This window comes from Neoarius graeffei, chromosome 12 (assembly GCF_027579695.1).
Source record: "Neoarius graeffei isolate fNeoGra1 chromosome 12, fNeoGra1.pri, whole genome shotgun sequence".
Taxonomy (NCBI): domain Eukaryota; kingdom Metazoa; phylum Chordata; class Actinopteri; order Siluriformes; family Ariidae; genus Neoarius; species Neoarius graeffei.
Window position 1 is genome coordinate 5,800,502 of NC_083580.1, and position 27,697 is coordinate 5,828,198.

The following is a 27,697-nucleotide window of genomic DNA, read 5'->3' on the forward strand; positions in this document are numbered from 1 at the left end:
TGCGTTTACATGCACATCCAAATCGAGCTGCTGTCGGTAATCGAGCTAAGGGTCCCAGCAGGGGTGCCAGAGAAATCCAATCCTACCGGTACATGCACACAAGGAAATCGAGCTATTGTGTGAGGTACATTGTGCACCCGAGCCACAGGCGGCGCTACACGCCCCATCGTGTTGGTACACTTCCGGTTGTCGTCATGAAGAAGAGCTATTCAAGAGTGTAAACAAAGTTATCAGTTCCGTGTTCACAAGAAGAACGACGACGAGGACGGCAACATCGAGAGAGAGAGAAGATGGACAACGACGAAGCAGCTCAGCACTACTACTGTTGTCATGCCGACCGAGGCTGTTGTGTTTCCCGCTTGTGGTCTTGTCACTCGTCACTTCCAGAAGGGGCAGTGCTGAAGTAAGTAGCTCGACTATGTAGCTCGATAGGGTTTACATGCACTTACACTACGTTCACACTGCAGGCTGAAGTGACTCAAATCCGATTTTTTCGCCCATATGTGACCTGTATCCGATCTTTTATTGACAATATGAACGACACAGATCCGATTTTTTTCAAATCCGACCCAGGCCGTTTGGATATGTGGTCTTAATTCCGATTCCTATCCGATCTTTTCATATGCGACTTCAGTCTGAACCGCCAGGTCACATTCATCCGACTTACACGTCATCAACAAGCCACAAACGTCACTATTCTGCGCTGAAGTAGGCGGCGGGTCTCTCAAAAAAAGTTACAACAACATGGCTTTGATGTTCCTTTGAACGGAGGTTGCAGTCACTACCCCGCAGAACGCCTGAGCCAAAACCCTTGCCGTCTTCCTTCTCAACCTCCTCCTTAACATCAGGCTATTGTGCATGTTCTGGCTCCGTCGCAACAACAGCTGCATCATCGCCAGGTACTCCATGCTGGCTACGGTCATACACAGGAAACTTTAGGTTACGTCCGTAAACACTGGCCATGCTCACTGCGTGTGACGTCGTCGTATCCTGCAATGCGCATGCGGAACACTTTTAGGTCACTTTTCGTTCATACTGAGGATCACATACAAGTCGCATATATTTGTTAATGTGAACGACCTCACAAAAAAATCGGATTTCACAAAAAAATCGAAATTGAGCATTAAGCCTTGCAGTGTGAACGTAGTGTAAGTAGCTCGGCTGCAATCACATAATCTAGGTCACGTAGCGAGAAGGTCACGATTACGAGAAATCCAGTTCGGTTCGATTTCAGCCGAGCTAAGGTGTTTCCATGGCATTTAGAACTTCAATTTCAGTCGAGCTACGGCAGAAATTCGATTTTCTCTATGTGCATGGAAACGCACTGACTGATAACCTGAGTTTAGTTCCAGTCTGGAACAGTCACACCACAACTATAATCCCCACTGTAATATCACTTGGTCCTGACACTCCGGGAAATAAATGCATGCAACTTAGGAATAGTCATGGAAGCTTTTTCCAAGTAGTAGCACGTTATTCCGGGTCGTACTGTACAGCTCAGACTTCAAAACAACCCACGCACACTCCAGGAGTTGATATTATACGGATAGGTCACGGATTACGGAAATATAATAAAGGATACAAAATAGTGGTTACGGATGTTAATTGTTTACGGATCGCTCACGGACGTTTCAGTATATTATACGTAGATTGGTTACCGATTTTCATACGGATGATCCATTACGGATCCTATCCGTGAGTAAAAGATCTGAATTTTTTTGTATTGTATCTTTTATTTTCCGTGAATCCATATTCCGTGATTTCTTCATGATGCAGCAAGGATGTACAAGGATGTCTGGGGGGAAAATAGCACGTGCTCAGACAACGTCACGTGTAAACAATTAGCTGATTGGTCAGGTGTTTTATCGGATCAGGTCCAGGCCTGGAAAAATGGCTCCAGAAGCGATCTCTGCGGTACGGATAAACCCAGGCCTGGGCTATAGACCCCTTTCACATGACGTCACTGCGCCGCGAGATTTTGTTAGGCGCCATATTGGAAGACCAAGTACATGCACTCACAATATAAAACAAAGTACGAGCGAGAGTAAAGTGACACGATGGATGATAATTCTGGTTATGTGAGTACATTACCAGCTGCAGAAAGGGCACGGTATGTGGAGAAACTGGCTGTGATTGATGGGTTTGACCCATATGATAAGACTCGCAGCAAGGGAGAATGGAAACATAAGGAGGACCTGACACCAATTCTGCCATCTGTTTGCTACCCAGACATTGTAAACTATTTGTTGTTTACACCCAGTGCCTACACTCAGTGTTCGAACTATGCCGATATTTTCGAGGGGCCCCTTTTTTTTTTTCCCTTGGGGGTGTGTGTGCTTGCGCTCGTCTCGGAGCGCGGATCTCCCAACACATGAGAAGCCTATCTTACGCACATATCACGCGGACTCCACACACGCATCGCGTCTGAAGTCATAACTCATCAGGGGAAATCGTGTCCGCATTGGCATGTTCAAAAAACAACCTCGCGTCAACAATGATACCACACGCAAGGAAAAAAAAAAAAAACAGTCAAGCTACTCAACAACCAACCTGGCAGCAGCGAGCAAGCCCCAAACCATCCTAAATTATTATTATTATTAAATTGTAGAAGTCTGGGAGGCTTGCTCCTCATCCAGTTATCAACTTGGGGCCAATTTAGCATGTTTTAAATCTGAATTTCTTGCGTTTGCTTACCTCAAAGTGTCCGCAGATCATGCACAGACTTATCCATTATATCCACAGTTTTTTGCCAAGTCTCACACAGCTTTCTTTCAAGTCTACTGTTGGGCCAATAAATCATAAATAAAACAGCTCAGATTTGTTTAAGTCGTTTGCCACTCCACTTTATTCTCGTGGGTTCACATACCGCTGCTGTTATTTCCCCCTAATCACGAGTTTGTTGGTCTTCCAAAATGGCGCAGGGTCTGTTTACTTCCGGTTTCGGGTGACGTCAGTGAAGGGGGTCTATAGGGATTGTTATGGGTCTGGTGTGAGCACCGGCTACATCAACTGCCGGGGACTGATTTATTTATAGTTGTAGTTAGTTATCGGTATTGTGGGACCAGGCCTTAAACAGCTCTGTTCAAAATGGCTGGTTTGAGGAACGGCTTGCTCCTTTTAAATGATCTAACGAGTGAGTCACTGCTCATCCCTTCTTCCACCGGCCAATCCACTTTTCCTCATGGATATTCGTTCACAAATGCGGTTCTCAAGCCATGAAGGGGTGGCATAAGAAGCAGAGCCGTATCTGAACGGCTCGTTAAAGCAGATGTTTGCTGAAATAGGCAGAGGGGGGGAATTCCTAACTGGGCATCTTATTTCAGAGTCTGTAGGTTGGTAGACTCTCCAGATACCAAACCACGGAGAACGTGATTTTATTTGATTTTTTTTTTTCCTTCATGATATTTCCCCTTTAAAGGGCTGATGACACGAACATGACTCTATGCAATTTCTTAAATAAACTATACAACATGGCAAGCATGTTAGATTTCTGTTATAATTACGTGAAAAGAAGCTGTTGTTACGCGAATATCCAACTTGTAATTGCACAGCGCAAGAAAACTGGGTCCGTGGCTCGCGGCCATGTTGTGACGTCAGCGGGAGAACACGCTGCGGTTCACTGGCTGTTCTACTCTGGTTCTACTCAATGGAAATGGCGCATGAAAACGCCGGTGAACTCTCTAGTGCTAGCTCTTCCTCTTCTGGGAGTCTAGAATTGTGTTGATCTCTTCCGGATAGAATCTATGATAGCCTACCCTCTTTACCCTTTGCCTCTCGTTGCTAGGCGGCAGTTACATGAAAGCCGCAAGCTTTCACAAGCAAATACATGACTGATATCACGCCGACTTTATGATTACATTTATGATTATCATGTAGAATCTATAGCTCTACGTACCTTTATCTTATGTCGTTTCACAGCACATGTTCTGACAGGAGGACTGTCTTTGGATCCGGCGTAGCTACTAGTAGACCGCCTCCGGAATACTGGCAGTGTTGCCAGATTGGGCGGTTTCAAGTGCATTTTGGTGGGTTTTGAACATATTTTGGGCTGGAAAACGTCAGCAGTATCTGTTGCAGCATCTGTTGCCAGATACTGCTGACGTTTTCCAGCCCAAAATATGTTCAAAACCCACCAAAATGCACTTGAAACCGCCCAACTGGGCGGGATTCCTCCCAATCTGCCAACACTGTAGGCACTGCTGATGGTAGTAACACACGTTTGTGCTGAACTGAACACCCAAGAGATTCTTTTAAGCTGGGAAGGGTGTCAAAACAATCCAAATCGAAGTGTTCAGAGCACAGGACGGATGTTGGTGAGGGCTCCCACTTGTCACGAGTGCGCCTGACTTGCTTCACCCACTTCGCATGCAGCTCGGGATCTCTGGGAAACTTGAATAAACTTACCCCATCCTTGTGGGTTTTGGAGCAAAAGCCGGCAACACAACGCGAAGGCATAATAACTAATATATACGTTATATAAAATGTATAATAATGTCTAATAAAAATACTAATAATGATAAATTGAACACCTGTCGCATCAACAACAAACTGGTAAGTTAGGAGGAAGGTTCTTTCGCTGATGTCATATAGCTCCTCCTCCTCCTTCGTCTCCTGGGTGCTGCAGCCCCGTCAAATTTGCCCAAATAGCCGCGTTTTTTATCATAACTTGTAAAATAGGCGCCTTCGTGAATTAATATATGGATCATCGGGAATTACTTTTTATGTTATAAAACATCGCCAAAGATGTCAAAAACGTGTCATCAGCACTTTAACTTCAAGATGAAGTGGGGGGGGGGAAGCTGAGGGGAAACGATAACGGTAAATAACTTGCTTCACAGATATCCCACAACATTAAACATGGCTGTAAAGAGAGAGAAGGAAAAAATGTTTGTTGATTTTGAATTGCTGTGGTGTAAGAGGAATAAAACACTTTGGGATGCGCAGTTATTAGAAACTAATCAACAACAGGTTGGTAACAGCGACTCTTAGGGCCCGTTTACACGAGGACGCTGTCGGGTAAAAACGACTAAATGTTTTATCGGAAGTGCCTTTCGTCTACACGGGGACGGCGTTTCCGAGGCTGAAAAACGGAAAAAAATTGAAAACTCCTTCCAGAGTGGATAAGTTAAAAACAGCCTCCGTTGCATATCCGTCTAAACTACCCAATACGCGAAACTCTGCTCGGATCTGCTCACGTCGGGTACGCGCTTACGTCATACATATGTCATATGGACCCTTTTCACGTGACGTCACGACAAATGCGGTCGCCATTTTGGACATGTACTACCAGTAGTTTACCACAGCCAACATTGAGGAACGGCAGCAAAGAAAGTGTTTATTTTCAGCAAGACTTCCATCATGCCACTATATTGTTGTGCACCTGGATGTAGTAACCCTTGCCTTGTTTGTTGATGGTTATCATTTTATCGGATCCCGACGGAGAAGATGGATAGTGGCCATAAACAGGAAAGATTGGCAGCCCTCGGCATACCAGCGCTTGTGCAATGACCACTTTGTTGGAGGTAAGACGAATAAAATTAGCCAGAAAAGGCATTAAATTGCTGTTAACATTCTGTGGCGGCGAGTGTGTAACCAAATAGGCTAAAATAACCCATTGTAACCTCTTTGTTCTTCTGTAGTAGCTATTCGCTAACGACATTAGCTAGCGTTGTGTTCCTTTGCTGTTGGTAGACTGTAGGACAGATCAGAGGCAGTGTCCTACAAACAGCGCTTAATTTGAGGGAGAGCAAGCCGGAGCGCGCTCCGGAACCTCGGGCGTTGGCTCCGGCAGCTATTTACACTGGATCCGGTGATCCGACACCTCTTTTGACTATGTAACAAAAAAAAAACAAAAACAAATAATTAAATAAAAAAATGCGAGTTTATTTAGTGTTAATGTCTGATTTTGATATCTGTCTTGTTGGTGATTTCTGTCATGAAATGACATCCACAAAATATCTGCAGATGAACTTAATTTGCAGTGTTATTACAAAACATGCCCAGAAGCACAGCGCCCCCTCCCCCCCTCTTTTTTTCCGCACCGGAGCCGCTCATCCTCTGCGCTCCGGGACCTCCCACTTTACAAATTAAGCACTGCCTACAAATAAGTGTTCAAAATAAGAGGAACATGTATTTGTCTCTTAAATCCAGGCCGTTCCCTGTAATCTCTAACAACGGTTGGAGAAAGTAATGGCAAATAGTGAGTGCACAAACCATAGAAGGTAAACTGTACACAGCGCCAGGGCAGTGTGATGGTATGTCTACTTTTAGATTGTGTTAGCTTATCAATGAACACACTCGTCACTCGACGAGTTTCACGTCTTTACGACGGATACTTAAATGTGTGTTAGGTATTATTGTTGCAGTCTAAGCAGTCATTGTAGCAGCTAGATGAGCGAGAACCGAAAGGGTCTGTGCCATAAACCGTTATTTCTGTACGGCGTTGCTAATGTGTCGTTACTGTTATTTCTCCCTCTGCTCGCCCTGTAAATGCCCTACGTCGCTGGATAGCGAAGGTGTTTTCTGTATCTCGCTCCTTTTTCTTGTATGTTCTCCGTTTGTCGCCTTCCTCGCATTCAAACCAATTCGAGCCGAAGTCCGCTACATGTCCAAAATGGTGGTCGCGTTTACGAAGGTCACGTGACCTGAAAAGGGTCTATACTGTACATGCCAGCCCGGGAAGTAAAAAAGTAAGAGCATGTCTGATTACATCGATCCAACGGACCTTCAAGCTGCTCTGGCAGCTTTAATAAACGTCCAGGAGTCCTTCGAACATCTATACCGAATCTGCACATATACCGTTAATGAACAGAGGCGGGTATAGTACGCTCTTACTTTTTTACTTACTTTCTTACTTACCATAGCCAGAGTAGTCAAAGTTTTCGCGGCGCAGATGTGCAGATCAGACAAGACGGAAGACGTTGCGCATGCGTGCAGACATAGCGGAGGTCTTTCACAGCACCACCTAGCCGCCTGGCATGCACATCCAATTGAATTCCACACATTTATGCGTCACCGTATAGACGCAGATTCCCTCCTTGAAAACGGTCGTGTAGACGCGGAAAAAAGTGAGAACGAAAACGGACTTTTGCGCTTTTGTTTCAGACCGTCCCCGTGTAAAGTGGGCCTTACTCTCTCTTTTCAGTCCCTCACTGAATAGTTTTACGTTTTATTTCCTACTAGTTACATATTCTGCGAGTAAAAACGTTCTCCATCAATTGACCGTCGTCTAACACGGAAAATCTGGTAATGATGTTAACGCATAATTAGCATCATCGTAGCCGGAGATTCCTGTTCCCGGCTCACAGGAGTGGAACCCGATGTGGTCGTCTGCTCTTGTAGCAAATCTGCCTCAGGATTCGACGTGTTGAGATGCTTTTCTGCTCGCCACCACTGTAAAGAGTATCTGTTTTTGACTTGGTGTCAGATTGAAGTGTTTAAATTTAAAAAAAAAGCCACTTTTTTGTTGTCTGAGGAAATTACTCTTTACTTATTATACCCCTGACACCACCCTTTTTTTTTCTCAGCAACCACAAATCATAGACGCTTGGTGCCAAACTTCAGCTTGGGGTTCTATACCGTGTGTACCGTTTTCAGGTCTGTCGCAAATCGACTTCCTGTTTACCGACTGAATGTATTTACGAAACATTTAGCGTGGATTTACAAAATTCTCATAGCATTTTTCTCAGCAACTACAAATCACAACTGCTCGATTTTTGGTACCGAGCTTCAGCTTGGGGTTCTATACCGTGTTGATCATTTTCAGGTCTGTCGCACATCAACTTCCTGTTTACCGACTGAATGTATTTACGAAACGTATAGCGTGGATTTTGACGCTATTTCAGAATGGGTTTACCAGGATGCTGTTTGAAATCCCTGGGGAGAGACACGGCTCTTTACTTACTTGTTTCAGGGTTCATTATTTGTTGAAGTCAACGTTCATAATAAGTGTCCTGTTCCTTCGATTGCTTGCGTTCTGATCTAAGCGAGAGCGGGGGGATACGGAAGTGAGCAGTAGCTCACAGTTGATCTTGTTATGGTTTCTGTAACATGAAAGTTTATTTTCCGAATCTGTTTAATCTCGGCTCATTGATCGCACTCGGTGCCCTGAATCTCAAAAGTCCAGCTGTACGTCAGCACCGTGTTAGTTTTATCCCTGGGGAGTTTTAAGGTTGGGTGACGGAGTTAGCAGTGTGGCACGATTCGCCGTAGCCATGACCCTCAACTTTCCTTCCAACATGTTTCCCTTCCTCAGCTCTTCTCTCTACCCAGTTCCCCATATCGACAACCCAGAGAACCACACACGTTTTCCTCGAAATCTAATCGTTCAAGGTCCGAGCTCCTCCCCCGAACATTTTGGCACACATCAGCCAGCAGGAGCGTGTTTCTGTACCGTATGTAAGAGTAAATAACGTTCATCTCACAGCAGATCAGCTTGTTTTCTTTGTTTTGATCCACCACGTTTTGTGAACATGATGCTGAAACTTCTCGACGACATTAAACTGTTTTGGCATCAGCCTGCGCTGGCACACACACATACACCGCTCACGCGCGCGCACACACACATACCGCTCACGTACACACTCCAGCGTCCAAGTGGGATGGATATGAAGGGAAAAGTGGATCTGAGCGATTTAAATAGCAGTCCAGCCTCATCATCCACACCTCCGCACGTGAGTCGGGATTTGCTCAGAGAGCGGATGTGTGTCAGGATGAGCAGAACGGGATGTGTTCTTTTATTTTAGGAGACAGACGTCTCCGAGGCCTGTGGAGAAACCGTTCAATGGTTTTGAAAATCCTCAAACCGATTTTAAGGCATTACGGTTTTGTGGGGACACGTGATCAGTTCTGTGGGTTGGCACTGTCGCCTCACAGCAGGAAGGTTCTGGGTTCGAGCCCAGCAGCTGCCAGGGGCCTTTCTGTGTGGAGTTTGCATGTTCTCCCCGTGTCTGTGTGGGTTTCCTGCGGGTGCTCCGGTTTCCCCCCCACAGTCCAAAGATATGCAAGTTAGGATAACATGGGGCGGCCGTGGGCTGAAGTGCCCTTGAGCAAGGCATCGAACCCCTGAATGCTCCCTGGGTGCTGGAGCATAGCTGCCCACTGGTGTGCGTGCATGTGTGTGTTCTCTGCTTCAGGTGGGTTAAATGCAGAGGATGAATTTCAGTGGGCTTGTGACAAATAAAGGCTTCTTCTTCTGTGTTATTTCCTTGATAACTTTTTTTTTTTATCCCCCACACACACACGCACAACTCAATTATTCCCACAGCATCATAGAAATAATCACGTTATCATTTTCATTGACTTTTTTTTTTTTAAACAATGTTGACTGTCTGATAGGCTGCAAGGACGTGTCCAGTTCCTGCTGAACAAAAGCAACGGCTGTTCTGACCCACCGAGCTACGTGCAGCCAGGCAGGGCCCTAAAGTATGGGGGGGGTTGGACAAGGACTGAGAGACAGACAAAGACGTGGGGAGACAAATGGGTAGAGAAAGAGAAGGGGGGGAGACAGACAGGCAGAGAAAGAAAAGGGCAGATGAAGAGGCAGACTGGCAGAGAAGGGAGAGACAGGTAGGCAGAGGGAGAAAGGGGGAGAGACGGGCAGAGACATGTCCCTTTTCCACCAAAGCAGTTCCAGGGCTGGTTCGGGGCCAGTGCTTAGTTTGGAACCGGGTTTTCTGTTTCCACTGACAAAGAACTGGCTCTGGGGCCAGAAAAACCGGTTCCAGGCTAGCACCAACTCTCTGCTGGGCCAGAGGAAAGAACCGCTTACGTCAGCGGGGGGGCGGAGTTGTTAAGACCAACAACAATAACAAGACCGCGAAAGATCGCCATTTTTAAGCGACGAGAAGCTGCAGCTGTACAAACGCGAAGTCATCCATTATTATTATTGTTGTTGTTGCTGCTGCTGCTTCTTCCGTGTTGTTTTTGCTTCGATATTCGCGCCAAGGTTTATGCAAACGTAGCGACGTAATGACGTGGCTTCCCTTAGCACCGCGAGCTATGGAAAAGCAAACTGGTTCTCACGAGTTGTGAACCAGCACCGGCACTGGCCCCGAACCAGCCCTGGAACTGATTTGGTGGAAAAGGGGTAAAAGAGAAAGAGGAGAGATGGACAAGGACAGTGGGACAGACAGACAGGGAGATTGGGGGGGGGACAAACTGGGAGAGAGTGTGCCAGAGAGAGAGAGAGAGAGACAGAGAAGGAGAAAGGAGAGACAGGCACAGAAAGAGAAGGGGGAGAGCGAGAGAGATGGGGGAGATGGACGGACAGACAGAGGAGAGAGAGAGATGGATAGACAGGCTGAGAAAGAGAAAGGAGAGAGACAAAAAGAGATGGGGAGATGGAGAAAGAGAAGGGGGGGAGAGACAGACAGACAGAGAGAGGGAGTTCTCTTCTGGAGAACAATAAAGATGTCAGGCAGTGTCGCCCTCCCCTTCAGGCCCCCCCCCCCCCCCCCCCAAAGTCCTTTTCCTGTGATTGTGAGAGATTTGTTCGCTCCGTCAGGGCTACTGTAGGCTGCTAATTCAACACCACACATTCACATACCTGCATACTCCCACACTCGTCCTTCTCCGTGTACTTTCACCCACATTTTTTTCCTCCCTGTGGACGTGTCCTCCTGCCCGTCAGTGACGCTCGCACACCTCACGTACCTCAGACATTCTGCATTTTTTTTTTTTCTTTTTCCCTTTCCCTTCACACTAAAAGCGGTGACCGAAGTGCTTTTTGTACTGATATATATAATTAAACCTGACATGATGCTCGCAGCGTAACCATAACGACGCTCAGACCAGCTCTAGCTAAAATCATCTAACAAGCTGTCGAGATTAGATTATTATCCTCAGCAGTACAGATAGAGTGGAGTAATTTGGGTGATGATGAGGTTGTCTGAGAGAATTCAAGCTGCTGTTTGAGACTCGACTGTACACCGTTAAAGCGACACGTCGCGTGCCTCTGAACAGCCCCAAAAACCAGGCACGTCGTTATTTTAGTCACGCTGGAAATATTTCCACTTCAGCAGTTCATAAATGTCCCGATATTCTCTCACTAACAAAACTCAGATTCCTTTGTCTGCCAGGAATGTCTTTTTTTTTTTTTTTAAGTTACACCTGATTAGATGCTTTTTAAAACGATATGATGTCATTTTTCATGGAAGATCAGTGTGGTTTAAGAGGAATAAAAAAAAAAATAATGTGGGAAGTGCTGTTCAAGGAAAATAATCAAGTTGCATATTTGTGTGTGTGTGTGTGTACATTGAACATTTTACCTGCTCACCTTTGAAGACATTCCTCTGAGCTTCCTGTTTGGTTAGGATGTACCGCCTAGCCCATTTTTGGTGTGTCTCTCATCCCTGTGGTCTCGCTGTGTGTGTGTGGGACCTCTGGGATTTGGGTGGGAGCCACTTGGCAGGTCAATTTGCTTTACAAAGGTGCCGAGTTCCAGCATGCTACTCTTTTGAGCGTGAGAGAGAGAGAGCGAGCGAGCACTAGCTCTCAAACGCTTTGTTTTTGTTGTACTTCTGGTTTTTGATATCAGTTTCTTTGTTTATAATCGTGGACATTCCTATGTTCTCTGTCAGCACTCAGTTTGGTATTAAAGTGCACATCACGGGTAAATTCAGGCGCAAGATCAATGTAATTCTCCTATTTTATATTAAACTTTGGTTAAATATCTGTCACATTTTTGCGCAATTTTTTTTTACTTTGCGCAATACCAGAAAAATTCAGTTGAAATCGAGCCATTTGAGGCGAATTGGTCCGCCTCTGAAAAAACTCGGCATTTGGATTTCCCGGGAAAAGTGATTTTCGTGACGTCGCGTGCGGGAAGCCTCCCTCTGAATCCTACGTCAGCGCTGGTTTGTTTATGAGAAAACGACCTGGTGGTTTTCTGCAAATTTCTTCAACGTTATCACGTAATTATTAAAATGGTTAACAGATGTATCGTCGGAGGGTGTAGCAACACCAATCTTGATGGGATTAGTACTCATCGTTTCCCAAAAGACCGGACAATGAGAGAGAAATGGGAGCGCTTGGTCTACACAGGCTGTGCACTGAAACCGTGCAAAGCTCGCGCAGCCTGCTGGCGCTTCCGCAGGTGACGTCACGAATCTGGCTCCAGACTCTCTTGGGATTTTTCCAGACGTGTTTTGTTATTATTTTTTTTTCTGCTGTAGACAGATGGCCTTGTGCAAAATTACCCTTCTGGATGAGTGTGTAAAGGGACAGACTTTCATATATTAAAAAGAAAAAAGAAATTGGTCCAGAATATACACTTTAAGCATTACTCTGTACTTAGGTAGGAGGCGTGGCTTAAAGGCCAATTTATGCTAACAACGCAGTCCTCGCAGATAGCATCGCAGACAGTGTCTGCGTAGCCCCCCCCACCTTCGCAGATGCTCTGCGCGCACCTCCCAAAAATTGTGACCACCGCAGAAGCCTCGCAGACGGCGTCGCAGACAAGAGGGCTCTGATTGGTCCAATCTACAGCCGCTGTACACGCACTTCCGCTTCCCTACTTTCCCGATTTGTTTTGTTTTCACAACCGCCATTTTTAAAAACACGAGCGAAGATGGAGCAGCACGAAGAGCGGTTGATCGAGGAAGTGAGGAAGTACGTACATCTATACGACTCCAGTTCTAGTCATTATAAGTAACCGGAGGATAAACACTCCACTAACCACACCCACCAACTACTCCTAGCGATTTCGCGACTTCGCGCCCCCTTGCGTTGTGCCGGTGAATAACATCGCGCACGCCTATTACTCCCCGCTCAACGATAAATTACAACCGTCTGCGAAAAGCTATCTGCGAAAGCCTTGTCGCAAGAGCATGCAGAGGCCTTAATGTTTAAAGGTGGAGTTAGCGCATGCTACTAGTGATTCACATGATCAATTTAGGAACGAATGGTACTCAGCCAGGTGGTGATTTCATGGTGTTTTTTTTTTTTGTTTGTTTGTTTTTTTTAATTTCCTGTAAGAGCAGGAAGTTCAGGAGTGTTTTATTCCTCTTGTACTACAGCACTTTATAACAGGATTTTTTTTAAAATTATACATGGTCATACTTTCCCCCATTTTTATAGTTGTGTTTTAAAGTTGTGGATTTTTCTTTCATGGCACACCAGCTATAAACCTCTCTCTCTCTCTCTCTCTCTCTCTCTCTCTCTCTCTCTCAAAATACAGCTTAAAAAAAAAAGCAGCATGTCACGTTCCAGAGAATCCAGGAAGTCCTCTGTCCTGAACACACACACTCATGGCAGAAAATTTCCTCTTCCGAGGCGCCAACACTGGCGACTCCTTCCATACGCACGCCAATGAGCCATTACTGCAGACGGATAAACAATCAGAACGAGTGCGTTAATCTAAAGCAGTGATCGGTCTTGCATCCCGAGCTCCTGTTCTAGAAAATCAATCAACATCTCATGAGGATTCAAAATGGAGACTTCAGCACTACTGTGGTCCATTGTATAGCGGTGATGGTTTGGATTCCTGAGGGTTCTGTGAGACAGGAGTGGGGCTAAAGAACGTGCTAAACAACTCTCTCTCGCCTTCGTCTGTCTTATCAAACCACAAACTCTTTCGTCTCCTTCCTTCCTTCCTCTCTGAGGCAGCACGCTTCACCTCCTCGGGTGCTCAGCGTGGGGCGTCCAAAAGATTTCAGGGAAATGATGCAGTTTTATTTCTGAACGGCATCGCCTACATGACTTCTCTCTCTCTCTCTCTTTTTCTCTTTTATACACTCACTTTCTTGCTTTTTTCATTCTCCTTTCTACCCTTCTCTGAAGTTTCCTGCTTGGACTCCTTTTATTTTCCAAACCACCATGGACCATTATAGAGAGAGGACAAGAAAATGAAAAGCTTGTTAGAGAGGTCAAACATCACAAGCATTTCCTCTCACTTCTTCCTGCTTCAGAGAGTCGGGTGTCTCCGCTTTTCTTCCGCTCCTCTCACTCTGTTTCGGAAATGCCTGAAGAATGTCACAGGGAATAGCTCTGTGGGGGGGGGGTGGACCCCGCCATATAGTATGCATTGTTGGGGGGGGTGAGAGAGAGATGCAGGGTTATGTAGTACGAATGGAAGCCTGGCTGAAGAGCCACTGCAAGAACAATGGAGGTCATTTGTGAATGTCCTTAAGCGTATTCGGATCATAGCACTGAAGGCAGAGGGGGCGTGGGAAGCCACCTCAAACGTATACGTACGTACATACAGTACACGCACACGCTTCCGGATAACATTCCCGAGTCTTGGCAGTTCCATTTAAGCATCGCAGACTGACATATTTACATGATTGTTCTTAATCTGACTCGCGCCTGCTCCATCAGTTCTTTCTCTAATCATTTCATTGGTTCTTGTTACCAAAATGGGAGCCAGTTTTTAAACTGGTGCCTACTGGTTTTCCCACAGCTACTAAATTTTCTGATCACTACGCTTTTTTTTTCCCCTTTTTAAATGCCTGCTAAAACACAATACAGTTAAGTATCGTTTCCTTCCCAGTTTTGGAAGGATGCCAGTTCTAACCCATTAGCCAGCTACTAACTTGGGATGGTGAAGGCTAAGGCCCTGTCCACACGGCAACGGATTCAGGTGAATCTGATAAAATTGTTTATCGTTTCGGCCTGGCGTCCACATGGCACCGGCGTTTTGGGTGCCCCAAAACGAAATCTTTTGAGAACGGGTTCCAGAGTGGAAAGATCTGGCAACGGCGCCGTTGTGAAGTCGTCTGGATGAGTAGAACAGATTTGTTTACGATGACATCACAACCACATGACCGTCAGTGCTTCACGCCGGGTAGAAGTGTAACGAACTCGATGCGAGTTGTCAACAAATCCTATAACTTGGTTCATGAAACGCGCTTACAAAATATTTTCACTGTGAATATTTATTGTGTAATGGTGCAAAGTGAGAGAGGGAGAGAGTGAGTGAGTGAGAGAATAGCCCTTAGGGCAGAGTCTTTAGTCCAAACACTGCGTGCGCTTTCCAAAAACAATCCCGCCAGCAAAAATAGGAAAAAAAAAAGGAGCGATCTCACCTCTTCCGATGTTGGTTTAAGTCCGACAATACATTCCTCAAAAAGGGCGTAGAAGAACAAAGTAATCCATCAACGTGTAGCATTCAATTTATTCCGGACCATTAAAGAATTCTGGAGGATATCAGAATGTTGGCGTACCGGCTTCCATCTACCCCCGTTCATTCCTCTTTCCGCGTCTTTCGTTTTGCGCTACTGATTAATAATCAAAACTTTATGTGGCTAATGCTACAGAAGGGGTTTATGCGCATGCGTCTACTTCTTCTATTGTTCTGGTGTCTCCGATGGGACCGTCTTACAGCGCATGTAGAGGTGTGGCATGTGTATTGCATCGTTTTCAGCAAGCGTTGCGTTGCCATACGTACCTGAAATTTTACTGATCCGTTGCCCATGTGGACGCGATATTTAAAAAAAAAAAAAATCTCGTTGCCGTTGTCGTGTGGATGTAGCCTAAGATGTGCTTCCTAAGAGACACGTGAACTGCTGCGTCAAAGTCAACACAGACATTGGGGAAAAAAAGACGGCTTGTTTAACACAAATATCAATCAGTATGTAAATGGATCTGTTATTTGCTCTCCTATGTATCTAGTTACTCGTGGGTAGGAAATGTAACGTATCAGTATAAATCCAAGTGTATCGGATTTTAACTAAAGCGACAAGCAGAGCAAGCGTATCGGGCCCGATATGCTAAAACGCTTTGGGGGAAACCATGTGAGAGACGCGTGAACTGCTGTGTCAAAGCCGGTGTATGTCGAAGCCTGATGCGTAGAATCTGTTTTAGGGCAGTGGGCATGTGCCATCCTTGACCGCCATGCAATGGGGTAGTAAGGCGTGTCCTTCCCTCCACTAGCCTGAGGTGGTGCCTTGAGGTAGCACTAGCAACCCCTCGCTCCTGCTGGTCAAAGAAGGAGCTTTATTTGTCATATGAACACTCAAGCACAGACTTGAGCACACCGTGAAATTCCTCCTCTGCATTTAACCCATCTGAAGCAGTGAACGCATACATGAGCAGCTATGCTACAGCACCCGGGGAGCACTTGGGGGTTGGGTGCCTTGCTCAAGGGCACTTCAGCCCACGGCCGCCCCATGTTAAGCTAACCACATGTCTTTTGGACTGTGGGGGAAACCAGAGCACCCGGAGGAAACCCACACAGACACAGGGAGAACATGCAGACTCCACATAGAAAGGCCCCCAATGGCTGCTGGGCTCAAACCCAGGACCTTCATGCTGTGAGGCAACAGTGCTAACCCCACTACACCACCGTGCTGCCATTACGACCAAAGACTGAACTTTGCACACTGCGCGGAGGACACCACCACCTGGTGGTTCAATGGGCAGGAAGACGGACCCAGCAAAGTGTTAGTGGAGCGCGATCAGGGCACAGTGCACCACGTAGAACACTGCTGGTCATCCACTGCATCCAGACCTAGCTCCAGCCGTCTTGATTCTGTCTTGCCCCTGAACCCAGTTAGGTCAGGATGAGAGTGTGAGGCTGACTGCTGCGCAACTCTCCCTCACTCTAATCCAAGTCATGACTTCAGATTTGGACAATCTCAGGGTGTCCCTCAAACCCCGAGAAATTAGTCTGAACTCCTGGCTCAGGATCGTCCAGCATAGCAAGCAAAGCTCACCAGTGGCACCAGCAGCAGAGATGAAATGCATCACCGAGGCCCAGAAGAAACAAACTGTGCGGAAGGCTAAAACTATTGCCACCCCCACTGCAGCACCTACCCACGCGTGCCTGGCATGTGGGTGTACCTTCAAAGCCCGGATTGGCCTCATCAGTTCACCTCTGGACCCACAACCGCTACCCACCAAATTGAAGTCATGGTGGTCTTCAACCCCAAAGGACGATCATCACCTCCTCCTGAAAAACATAACTACGCATCACGGCAACGCAGACCGCAACAACCGCGATTGGTCCGCTTGGTTGCGTCGCATTTCCGGCTGCTCCGTCTTCTCTATGAAAATCAGAATTCTACTGTCATGTTCATTTAGATATATAAAGTGTGAGCTTGTATAGAAGCTGTAGATCATTATAAAGGCCAGGATGGGAAATCGAACATGTTTCTGTCTCCCTTCGAACAAAACCCCAATAAATGCAGTGTTGGTGGTGTCAACCATAACTCGGATAAAAAATAATAAAGCTTCCGTCAGTCAGTGATTGATATAATTTGGATTTAAACACAAGGTGCTTCGACCTGCTCATACTCGTACTGTTCAGTACAGACGAGTTAAAACACTTCAGAAAATGAATGTTTTAAATGAGAGTTCACTTGGTTTATAAATAATCATGTGAGGTTTCTATTTCCCTCAGAAATTTGTTTCAAAGCAACATTTTGTCCATGTTAGTTTTCTGTTTTATTCCTACAGTGAAAAGTAGAACTCGTGGTGTTTTCCTCACTCTTCTTCAGTATGTAAAATCGGTGAATTCCCGTGTGTTTTATGCAACAGCGCCTCCTAGAGGACACACGCAGCTTGTGTGCAAGTATAAATATTTCACCTTGCATGAATGTTTATGCCGTATCGATGATGTAGAGTCTACACAGGAGTTTAAATCGGTCCTCACAGGGCAGCGTAGCACACTCGAACGAAAGCACTGTCTGTCTACTAGGGCTGTAACAATATGCGTATAGAAATCGAAATCGCGATACGCAGAGCCACGATCCATGTCGCGATACAAGAAGGCAGAATTGCGGTACACCCTTTCAAACTTCTCCTCAGCCCAAAAACAGAGGTGCTTCCAAACTTCAATTTATGAATACTTTACTTTTCATTTAAATTACATTTTAAACTTACTTAAATTAGTTTTATTTTTTATATCTATTAGTAAGTCGTTTTTTCGCCGACCTGCGACAATCTTCTGCGAGTCACGCAATGTCCACACTCGCCACTGGCAGAGCATTCATTTCTTTTAAGCGGTCGCCATTCTGGTTGCGACGCGGGGAGCGAATCTGTAAACAAGCAGCTCATTGGCTGGCTAGGTGTGCTACAAGCCAATCACAGTCACTTGACCGGAAAGGCATGCAGTGTTGCCAGATTGGGCGGGTTTAGGTGCTTTTTGGCTGGTTTTGAACATATTTTGGGGTGGAAAACGTTAGCAATATCTGGCAACACTGAAGGCATGTCTGCTTGGGCGGAAGCCTTCTGCGGCAGTTACATTTTGACACGCGAGCAATGTTTCACTATAAAAATTCCGTAATTTCCATCTGTTTTCCGCGATCACAGAAAATCATTGGCCCTATGAGAGTGAGACAGTGAGAGAGCCCCACCCCCCAAAAAAAAATCTTAACGGATTTACACGATTTGGAAAAATGACTTTTTCAGAACCGAAAAAACCAGAGCTTCCGGCTCAACAGTATTATTTTGAGAAATAAAACAGTCTTTGGATATACATTTGTTCATTTTTGCATACATATTACTCATTCTCTGCAGTGGTCTGAATTATTTGTTATTAAATAGTTAATGTAAGTAAGTAAATGTTAATAAGTCAAATTTACTACTTTAAAAATACATTTAAAAAAAATCGTGGGTGTATCGAATCGTGGGTCAAAAATCGTGATACGAATCGAATCGTGAGTTGGGTGTATTGTTACAGCTCTACTGTCTACCGTCTTCTGCATGCATGAGTGCTCGGAAGCACATGATTGGCTGCTCTGTGTAATTGACGGAAGGAAGAGAAAATGCCCCTCCTACCTCAAACACGGACAGTTTTGCTCTTTAGACTCATGTAGCATTGTCGGGATTTAAACCAATCAAACCTTTCTGTCGCACTTTTAAACTGGTCTCTCATTTGGGACATTATGGTCAAAAAATAAATTTTCTAATTTTACTTTTTTTTTTTTTGCATTTACCTAACACTCAATGTTTGTCATGTTTAATAAGAATAAAGATAGTATCTTGCTTTATCTGGCCTCCACTGTGGAAAATTTTTTTGATTTACAATTCAAATGCTTTTGTAAAATTGATTTACATATAAAACTAGAGTCGACAATTCCCCTGCTGGAAATTGTGAGAGGGATGCAGTGTGCGAAGCAATTTGGTCACGCATGTTCACTAGCTGTGAATGTGTCACTTGCTATGATGCTTCAATGCAGTGATTGTGTGTGCTTGAGACAGCAGCCCCCCCTCTCTGCTCCCTCACTGCTCCCAGTTGGCATGGCGACGGTCCTGAGAAGGCGCTGAGTCACACAAAATCTTGTCAGTTTTTGGCTGATTTTTGCTCAGGACCAGGCCTCGAACAACGACAAATAACTCTAAAACGAAAGCAGCTATTCACAAAATTCTTTCACCGTGAGCGCCACAAGGGTCTCCTGAATACACTGATGTAATTTTTTGCCTGTCATGTTAAAAATGAGGACACTAGAGCGAGTTAAAAATGAGTGACTTTTCTGTCACGTTTATAATGGGAGTGAATGAGGCAGCTCGCCAGCCCTCTCCTCAGTTTGAGGCTTCTCATTCAAAAACTGTAAATCCTATCGTTTAGGTAGACACATTGTGTGAATCAGGACAAGTTTTACTACTACTTTTGAGAAAATTATGTCTGTAGAGTGAAATTTGTGGCTGAAAACACAGTTTAAACGAGAAAATTTGAGGGGTTTTTTTCAGGCCCTCTACACTCTAACTTAACGAGCTTCACTGGTGTGTAACGCAATAGACACACATTATAAACCCCGAATTTCTCCATTTTTGCTCATGGTGTTTGAGCCGGGACTGATCCAAAAGTATAGAACCTAGCAAAAAAGTTGAATGCCAGATCCACACAGGAGAAGTTTCTCTACGTTTTTACGTTTGAATCATGTCTCTAGGTCAATGCATGCCAGAGCAGCGGAGGTTTGAAAAAGTGCGTTGTTTTTCAATTAATTCCCGAGAAATGATTGGGAAATTTTGGACGATTTTTTCGCGACCATTTCGTGAAAAAGTCATAGAATAACGAACAAAGTAATAACACACCGAGTCCGATCGAGCCGCACGTTTTGATATATTGCTTGTCTGTGTGTGACGTACGGTTATTGAGTTATTACGAATCAAAATTTGTACGGAAGATGGGGTTTTTTGGACCTGCGACTTTGAGCTGTTGGTGGCGCTAGAGAGTTTAAGGTGGTGATTCGAAACTTGCTGAGAAGAACCTTGAGTTTGTCAAGAAGCAGTGTGCAAAATTGCAGAACTTTTCCAGAATATGACGTCAAGATATGAGCCAAAGGACACTTTTCCCAGCTGTAGCGCTCCCTAGCGGCCAACTTGTTCCACTTTTTTTGTGGGCCTTCGTGGAGGGGTGGGGCATAATGACACCAAGTTCTGTTAAGATACGCCAAAGCGCGGCCGAGATATGAGCACACTTACCGTTTCGCGTCTGCGCAGCCAATTTTGATTGCCTGCCACGGCCAAACGCTTATGAAATTCAAAAATCTGGGAATGTCTTTTTTTGCAGCTTAGTCCAAAGTTGGCATGTACCAAGTTTGGGAGAAATTGGTCAAAAATTGAGCGAGGAGAAGCATTTTAATTGATTTTCAAAAAAATTCAAAATAGCGTGAAAACTTTCCAAGGTTGAAAATTTTGTTAGAGGTTGCGCTGGATCCGTCTTGGCCCAAGGATTCCAGGGATACCAAGTTTTTGAAAATCGGACCAACGGTTCAAAAGTTACAAGCAGAAATGTACCTGCGACTTTGAGCTGTTGGTGGCGCTAGAGAGTTTACGGTGGTGACTTGAAACTTGCTGAGAAGAACCCTGACGTTGTCAAGAATCAGTGTACAAAATTTCACAACTTTGCGCCAGACCGTTCTAGGGGTAGCTATAAATGTGTAGTTTTTCAAATAATTCCATAGAAATGAATGGGAAATTTCGGGTGATTTTTTTTCGTGACTATGTCGCGAAAAAATCACATTTTGATGAACAAAGTAATAGCATACCGAGTCCGATCGAGCCGCATGTTTTCATATATTGCTTGTCTCTGTGCGACGTATGGTTATTGAGTTATTCGAAATCGAAATTTGTACGGAAGATGAAAACGGAGGAAGAAACACGTAGAAGAACAATAGGATGCAGCGCTGCCGCACTGCATCCTATTGACTCCCCTAGGGGAGTCAATAGGTTGCAGTGCGGCAGCGCTGCATCCTAATAACTCCATCATGAAAAATTAAAGCCCCTCCTTCACAGATGAGTGAAACTATTGAACAAATTTCCTCTTTTTGATCGCTTGGGTTAAAAATGCCAAGTTATGATGACTGAATTTATTATTCACTTAAATATGAATAATATGATACATTTTGGGAATTTGATACGGCAAAATAGGACACAATGGAAAAATCAAGAACACACCGGAAAGATGAGAATAACGGTGGTGGTAAAAGAACAGCGACTGTACCGGCTGAAGGTCGCGCGGGTCTCTGCTGCAGCCCGCGAGCAGCGGGACATCACTACCGCACCGGACGGGGCGGGGGCGGGGCAAAATGACTGGCCGTAGATTCTATCAAAAGTTCGATCTAAATTGACCATGGTTGCAAAATATTGGCCAAAAATACGCAAACACTACGAAATATGAAAATAAGATAAAAAAGAAACATTCTATTGCCTTATACTGCAAGACTAAAACAAAATAAAACCGTCAAAACTCAGCTTTTCAGTGATGACGTCCGAACAGATCACCCGCGTAACAGAAAGACCGCAAATGGAAGCGCGATCAGCTTCTAACTGTTGGAGTGGAAAATTCCATTCTACACATGCAAATTGTTAATGCGTGTCCTTCTCCGCACACAAATAACACGCTACGGTAAAAAATAGACCACAACTCATTTTATAGCTCAGAAATTCATACAAGACCAGCTACCATCGTAACATATTCTGTAAGAAACATATTCTATACCTAACTTTCAGCTTTCGTTTTAAAAAACAAAATCGCAGATTTATAACTAAATTTTTATACGGCGTAGTGATTTTAAGTTCCTACTTTTGGTGAGGTCGTGACCTCGACCCTGAGGCTTTCCATTTAGATCAAAACACACGATCGTATTAGTTTTGGGTCTGCGGAAAACAGAGTTACGACGGTGATGAAATATTTTGTATGATGTTTTATTCCGGTTATGATTATTCTGTGAGCGCACCAATCCTTAGGTGTATAAAGTTACAACTTAAAATACAATTAGTGATACCTGTAGACTTTTCAGTGGACTACAACCTTTTTAACGGAACGCGATGCAGTCAACCGTTTATCATGTCCCGGATCAAATTTGCAGAATTTTTTGCCAAATTCTGAATATTCACATCAAAGATTTAGTTTTATCTGTATTATTTATTTCAAATTAAAACCAACATCACCATTCAAAACCATATAGTTTATTGACTGAGTATATTTTAGCGGGGTTCCCCCACAGTCCCCAGTTTCTGACAGACCCATATATACAGTATCTCCCATAAACTAATGATGTTTATCTGTTTATAGTTGCATCTAATGTTGTTGAATGTCTGTGAGACGAGTTAATAGCTGTAAATGGTGGTCCCCTCACCAACCTTTTTTCTTTTTCAGACAAATCCCTGTGTATGAGCTGTTACTATAGAAACGAACGCATTGATATAAAGCTGCGATTTGAATCAAAGCCAAGCTGAAGTTTAAGCATATTGATCAATACCTTGTGGCCAAGCGAAATCCAAAGTGCACATGTATTGTATTAGTGATTTTTAAAAGTGATACGTTTCCTGAATTTGCGCACTGAATTTTATCACGCAGATAAGTGTGGATTATGTAGGTCACAGACTTGTTTATTTATTTGCCTTCTCGCAAAAACAAAGCTGAGCCTGTATCAGTGCCAGACGTTCCCCTTGCCAGCTCCGTGCTCTCCTTTTCCTCAAAGCTTTGGGCAAATATTGACATATTTTGCAGCTTTGAAGACGGAGCGAATGCAGCAGAGTTTAGATTCTCATCTGGACTCTATTAGCGAGCCGGATTAGGGCTAATGATATCCTACAGGAAAACAACGGTAGCTAAACATGCAACTCCAGTCCAGCCTCTCTCTCTCTCTCTCTCTCTCTCTCTCTCGTCTCCTCCTGCATCTCTTTCTCACTCGTACTTCTTTTCTCCTTGAAGTTGCTTGCGCCTTCACTTTGTAACTAAATCAAATGAATTTGAGAACTTCCTGTTCTTGCTCGTCGCTGCTGTTTTCTTGACGTACTTTTCTGTTCTGGGTCTTTTTTGTTTTGTTTTTTCTCAGTCGTTCTGTGCCACTCTGTGTACCCCTTTGGCCTTGTTGGCGTGCGGGGGTGGGATTTAGCGTCAAAAGCCCTTATTACTGTGCCGACAAGGCAAAGCAGCCTATTGCACGAGCAGCCTGCCTCCGCATCTGTGTCCAATCAGAGCAAGCCAATCAGCATTCAGCGGTTTGGCTGCAGTAAGAAAAGAGAAGGGAAAAAATTCCCCTGAGGAGAAACTGTGCATGTAAATATGTGTGTGAGAGCGAGAGAGAGAGAGCAACTTTGAGAGAAAACGCACACATGCATGAGTGCTAAGCGTAGCTGATTTTTGGTGTTTAATGCTGCACTCTGGTATGGAGGAGTTGAAATGGTGTTGAACTATTAACCTTGAACTTCATGCCATTTTCTCTGAAGCTCATTTATGCTTTAGTACAGACGAAAAAAAAAAACCCAAACCCACGTGCACAAGGTTGTCCTCATTACGCCACTGTTCAATGCTTGGTCCCCGTGGAAACCTGGTGGCACGAGCTGAGCTCTGCTCTGCTCTGCTCTCCCGCTAGTTTGAGCCTGATTGGCACGTCCGCGCCAGCAGCCGACAAGCCTGGCAAAGCGGAAACCTCCCTCCAGGCTGCTTTTCTACATTCAGCTGGAACAGTGCAACCTCCATTCTTGCGCTTTATCTGCGCTCTGGGTTGAGAGTTGGGTTTGGCAGAAAGCACAGCGTTCGTGTACGAGGCCGATACGGGAAGAGAGCGAGAGATCGTAGTAGACTTGGAGAGACGTCTCCGACTTTGTCTTCTGGCTTTGATTAAATAAGCATCCTAGAGTGTTACTGGAAAAGCAGCACGGAACTTTGCGAACATTAGCAGCTTCCTTCGGCGTGTTCAGGTTACTGTTTGATTGACGAAAGAACTTTGAGTGAAATAAAATAAACTTTCTGGGTTTTTGCTTCTTGAGCTTTACGAGTGTTGAGTATTGAAGAAATGATGTGTAATGGAAGGCAGTCTCAGTCAAAATCTTTTGCTTCAGTGATGTCACACAATGTGGTTCAGGAGAAATTGCAGTGCTGTAATTGATAACATGATCAGCGCTTCACCACCGTGCCAAAAACAAACTGTCATGTGTTGGAGGCGGCCATGTTGGACGCACCTAATGAATGAATGAATGATTTTTTTTTCCCTCCCCCTCTTTTTAGCTCATAGTGAATGGCTCAAATCAACTCAATATAGACTGAATTTTAATAACGTAGGTTCAAATCTACAGCATCCAGGTGATTTATCTGCTGAGTCTTGCGTATAAAAATTGTTTTATTTATTTATTAATTACTAATCATCTCTTTCTCTCTCTCTCTCTCTCTCTCAGGTTTTCCCGCCGTTGCCCAACGAAGCCGAGATCGCGCACACCAAAAAGCTCTTCCGCCGCCGCCGAAATGACCGCCGGTGAGTCCCCACATTCCCGAAAGGAAAATTCAGCGCTCCTTCCTTTCACGTTCCCAGAGTGCCAGAGTTGTCTTATGTCTAACCGAAGTGAGTCTGACAGAACAGAGAGTTCCCACCGCTCGTTCTCTCCCATACCCGTCTTTTCCCCAGCCAAAGCATTTAGCACAGGAATTTTGGCTTTAGTCTTGCAACAAAAAAAAGGGGGAAAAGGAAATACATCAAACACACAGTAACACTTTCCACAAGCCGCTTGTGGAAATATTGTGCTTGGATTAAAAGGTTTAATCGAGTTTTAGTAACGTGAGAGTGAAAATACAGTTTGAATTCTGCAGCGTCCGCAGCTCTGAGTGCCGTCGAGTATCCAGCCTTTATTTCCTACATAATCTGCGTCTTTCATCTGCAAATGCGACTCATTTTTTATTTATTTTTTTCTTGATGTCACTGGAAAGTTCGAGTCAGTTGCAGTTTGCCGTTGCTAAGAAACAGCTTTAAAAAGAAAATATTTTGGTCTCCGTGTGGACGAAGGGAGGCTCAGGAGACAGAAGGAAAGCAAAGCTTTTTTTTTTTCCCCCCCCGATGTTCTTCAGGCGTGCAGGGCAGCAGAACTGATCCTCATTTGTCTACGCCAGCTTGACCTGGAGACCAGAGAACATGAGCACTGATAAACATTACTTTTTAAATCCTGCAGCAGGGTTTGTTTTTTTTTTTTGCTCAAACTGGCAATAAAGCCTCAAGGCTTCCTCAAATGGAGCTAATGAGTCACTGATCATAATTAGTCTGAACATTTAGTGTCAGTGTGAGGTCCTGATTTTAAAATGTGTAGAAGTGGAGAACTGGACAAATTGTCAGTTCCTGAAAACAAGGCATGGCTGTAAGTGCTAATAAGGTATGACGTCAGTTAGTAGCTACAAGGAGGCGTGGCCTCTGGATCACCCACTTGCTATAAGGAGGCGTGGCCTCTGGATCACCCATTCGCTATAAGGAGGCATGGCCTCTGTATCGGCCAGTCACTCTAAGGAGGCATGGCCTCTGGATCACCCACTTGCTATAAGGAGGCGTGGCCTCTGGATCACCCACTCACTATAAGGAGGCATGGCCTCTGTATCGGCCACTCGCTATGAGGCGTGGCCTCTGGATCACCCACTTGCTATGAGGCGTGGCCTCTGGATCACCCACTTGCTATAAGGAGGCATGGCCTCTGTATCGGCCACTCACTATAAGGAGGCGTGGCCTCTGTCACCCACTCGCTATAAGGAGGCATGGCCTCTGTATCGGCCACTCACTATAAGGAGGCGTGGTCTCTGGATCACCCACTCACTATAAGGAGGCATGGCCTCTGGATCACCCACTTGCTATAAGGAGGCGTGGCCTCTGGATCACCCACTTGCTATAAGGAGGCGTGGCCTCTGGATCACCCACTTGCTATAAGGAGGCGTGGCCTCTGGATCACCCACTTGCTATAAGGAGGCGTGGCCTCTATCACCCACTCACTGTAAGGAGGCATGGCCTCTGTATCGGCCACTCGCTATAAGGAGGCGTGGCCTCTGTCACGCACTCGCTATAAGGAGGCATGGCCTCTGTCACCCACTCACTATAAGGAGGCGTGGCTTCTGGGTCACCCACTCACTATAAGGAGGTGTAGCTTCTGTGTCAGCCAGTCGCAAAAAAGGAGGCATGACCTCTGTCAGTTCAAAATAAGGAGGCATGGTCTCTGTATCAGCCAGTCACGATACGGAGGCGTGGTCTCTGTCAGTTCACAATAAGGAGGTGTGGCTACTGTATCTGTCAGGTCACAATAAGGAGGTGTGGCCACTATATCTGTCAGTTCATAATAAGGAGGTGTGGCCACTATATCTGTCAGTTCATAATAAGGAGGTGTGGTCTCTGTATCTGTCAGTTCATAATAAGGAGGTGTGGTCTCTGTATCTGTCAGTTCATAATAAGGAGGTGTGGTCTCTGTATCAGCCAGTCACAATAAGGAGGTGTGGCCACTGTCAGTTCACAATAAGGAGGTGTGGCCACTGTCAGTTCATAATAAGGAGGTGTGGTCTCCGTATAAGCCAGTCACAATAAGGAGGCGTAGTCTCTGTGTCTGTCAGTTCACAATAAGGAGGTGTGGCCTCAGTGCTCATATGTCCCAATAAGGAGCAGGGGCCTCTGTATCTGTCAGTTCACGATAAGGAGGTGTGGCCTCTGTCTGTTAGAATAAGGAGGTGTGGCCTCTGTCTGTTAGAATAAGGAGGTCTGGCCTCTGTATCTGTCAGTTCACAATAAGAAGGTCAAGTCAAGTTTATTTGTATAGCGCTTTTAACAATAAACTTTGTCGCAAAGCAGCTTTACAGAATTTGAACGACTTAAAACATGAGCTAATTTTATCCCTAATCTATCCCCAATGAGCAAGCCTGTGACAGTGGCAAGAAAAAACTCCCTCAGACGACAGGAGGAAGAAACCTCGAGAGGAACCAGACTCAAAAGGGAACCCATCCTCATTTGGGCAACAACAGACAACATGACTATAACATTAGCAGTTTTAACATGAAGTCAGTTTCGTTGATGTTATAAACTCTTCATTGATGGAAACTTGAGTGCAAAACTGTTCATGATAACTGCAGTCCTAAAGTTAGCAAGTCAACTGTAGTCCTCAGCCATAAAAGCATTACTGTAAGAGTCCAGAGCGTCCTCCAGGTATAACCCTCAACTGTCCTCATGGGGCCGTCCTTCACAGGAGCGATGCGATAAAACTCTGACCAGACGCAGGGCACCAGGATGGATCAAGCAGGTCCGAGGGGCAGAAGAGGCCAGCATCTCAATCCCAGGACCAACATGTAACTCAGAGGGACAGACTTGGGGGGGAAGAGAGAGAGAAAGAAAACACATGTTGTTAGGTATGCCCTAAAAATGACAAGTATTAAATCTGTGTGGTAGGCTCGCAGAGACGAGAGTCTTTACATCAGGCATAACACACAACAATGGCATGTTAATATGGTAAAAAATATATCATGACCTGCTCTGGCTGGATGCTTGATTGGGTGATGGGAGCACACGCCTCAGCA

The 27,697-nt window shown here is 45.0% G+C and overlaps 1 protein-coding gene across 3 annotated transcripts in view; it reads left to right on the top strand.

The window, feature by feature from the left end:
- The window catches only part of ctif (CBP80/20-dependent translation initiation factor), a 174,922-nt gene that overhangs the window by 58,115 nt on the left and 89,110 nt on the right, over positions 1-27,697 (top strand). For all 3 annotated transcript variants that reach the window (XM_060935414.1, XM_060935416.1, XM_060935415.1), the window contains exon 8: positions 24,568-24,644. In XM_060935414.1, coding sequence (XP_060791397.1) covers positions 24,568-24,644 — 77 coding nt within the window. The remainder of the gene's footprint in view (positions 1-24,567; positions 24,645-27,697) is intronic.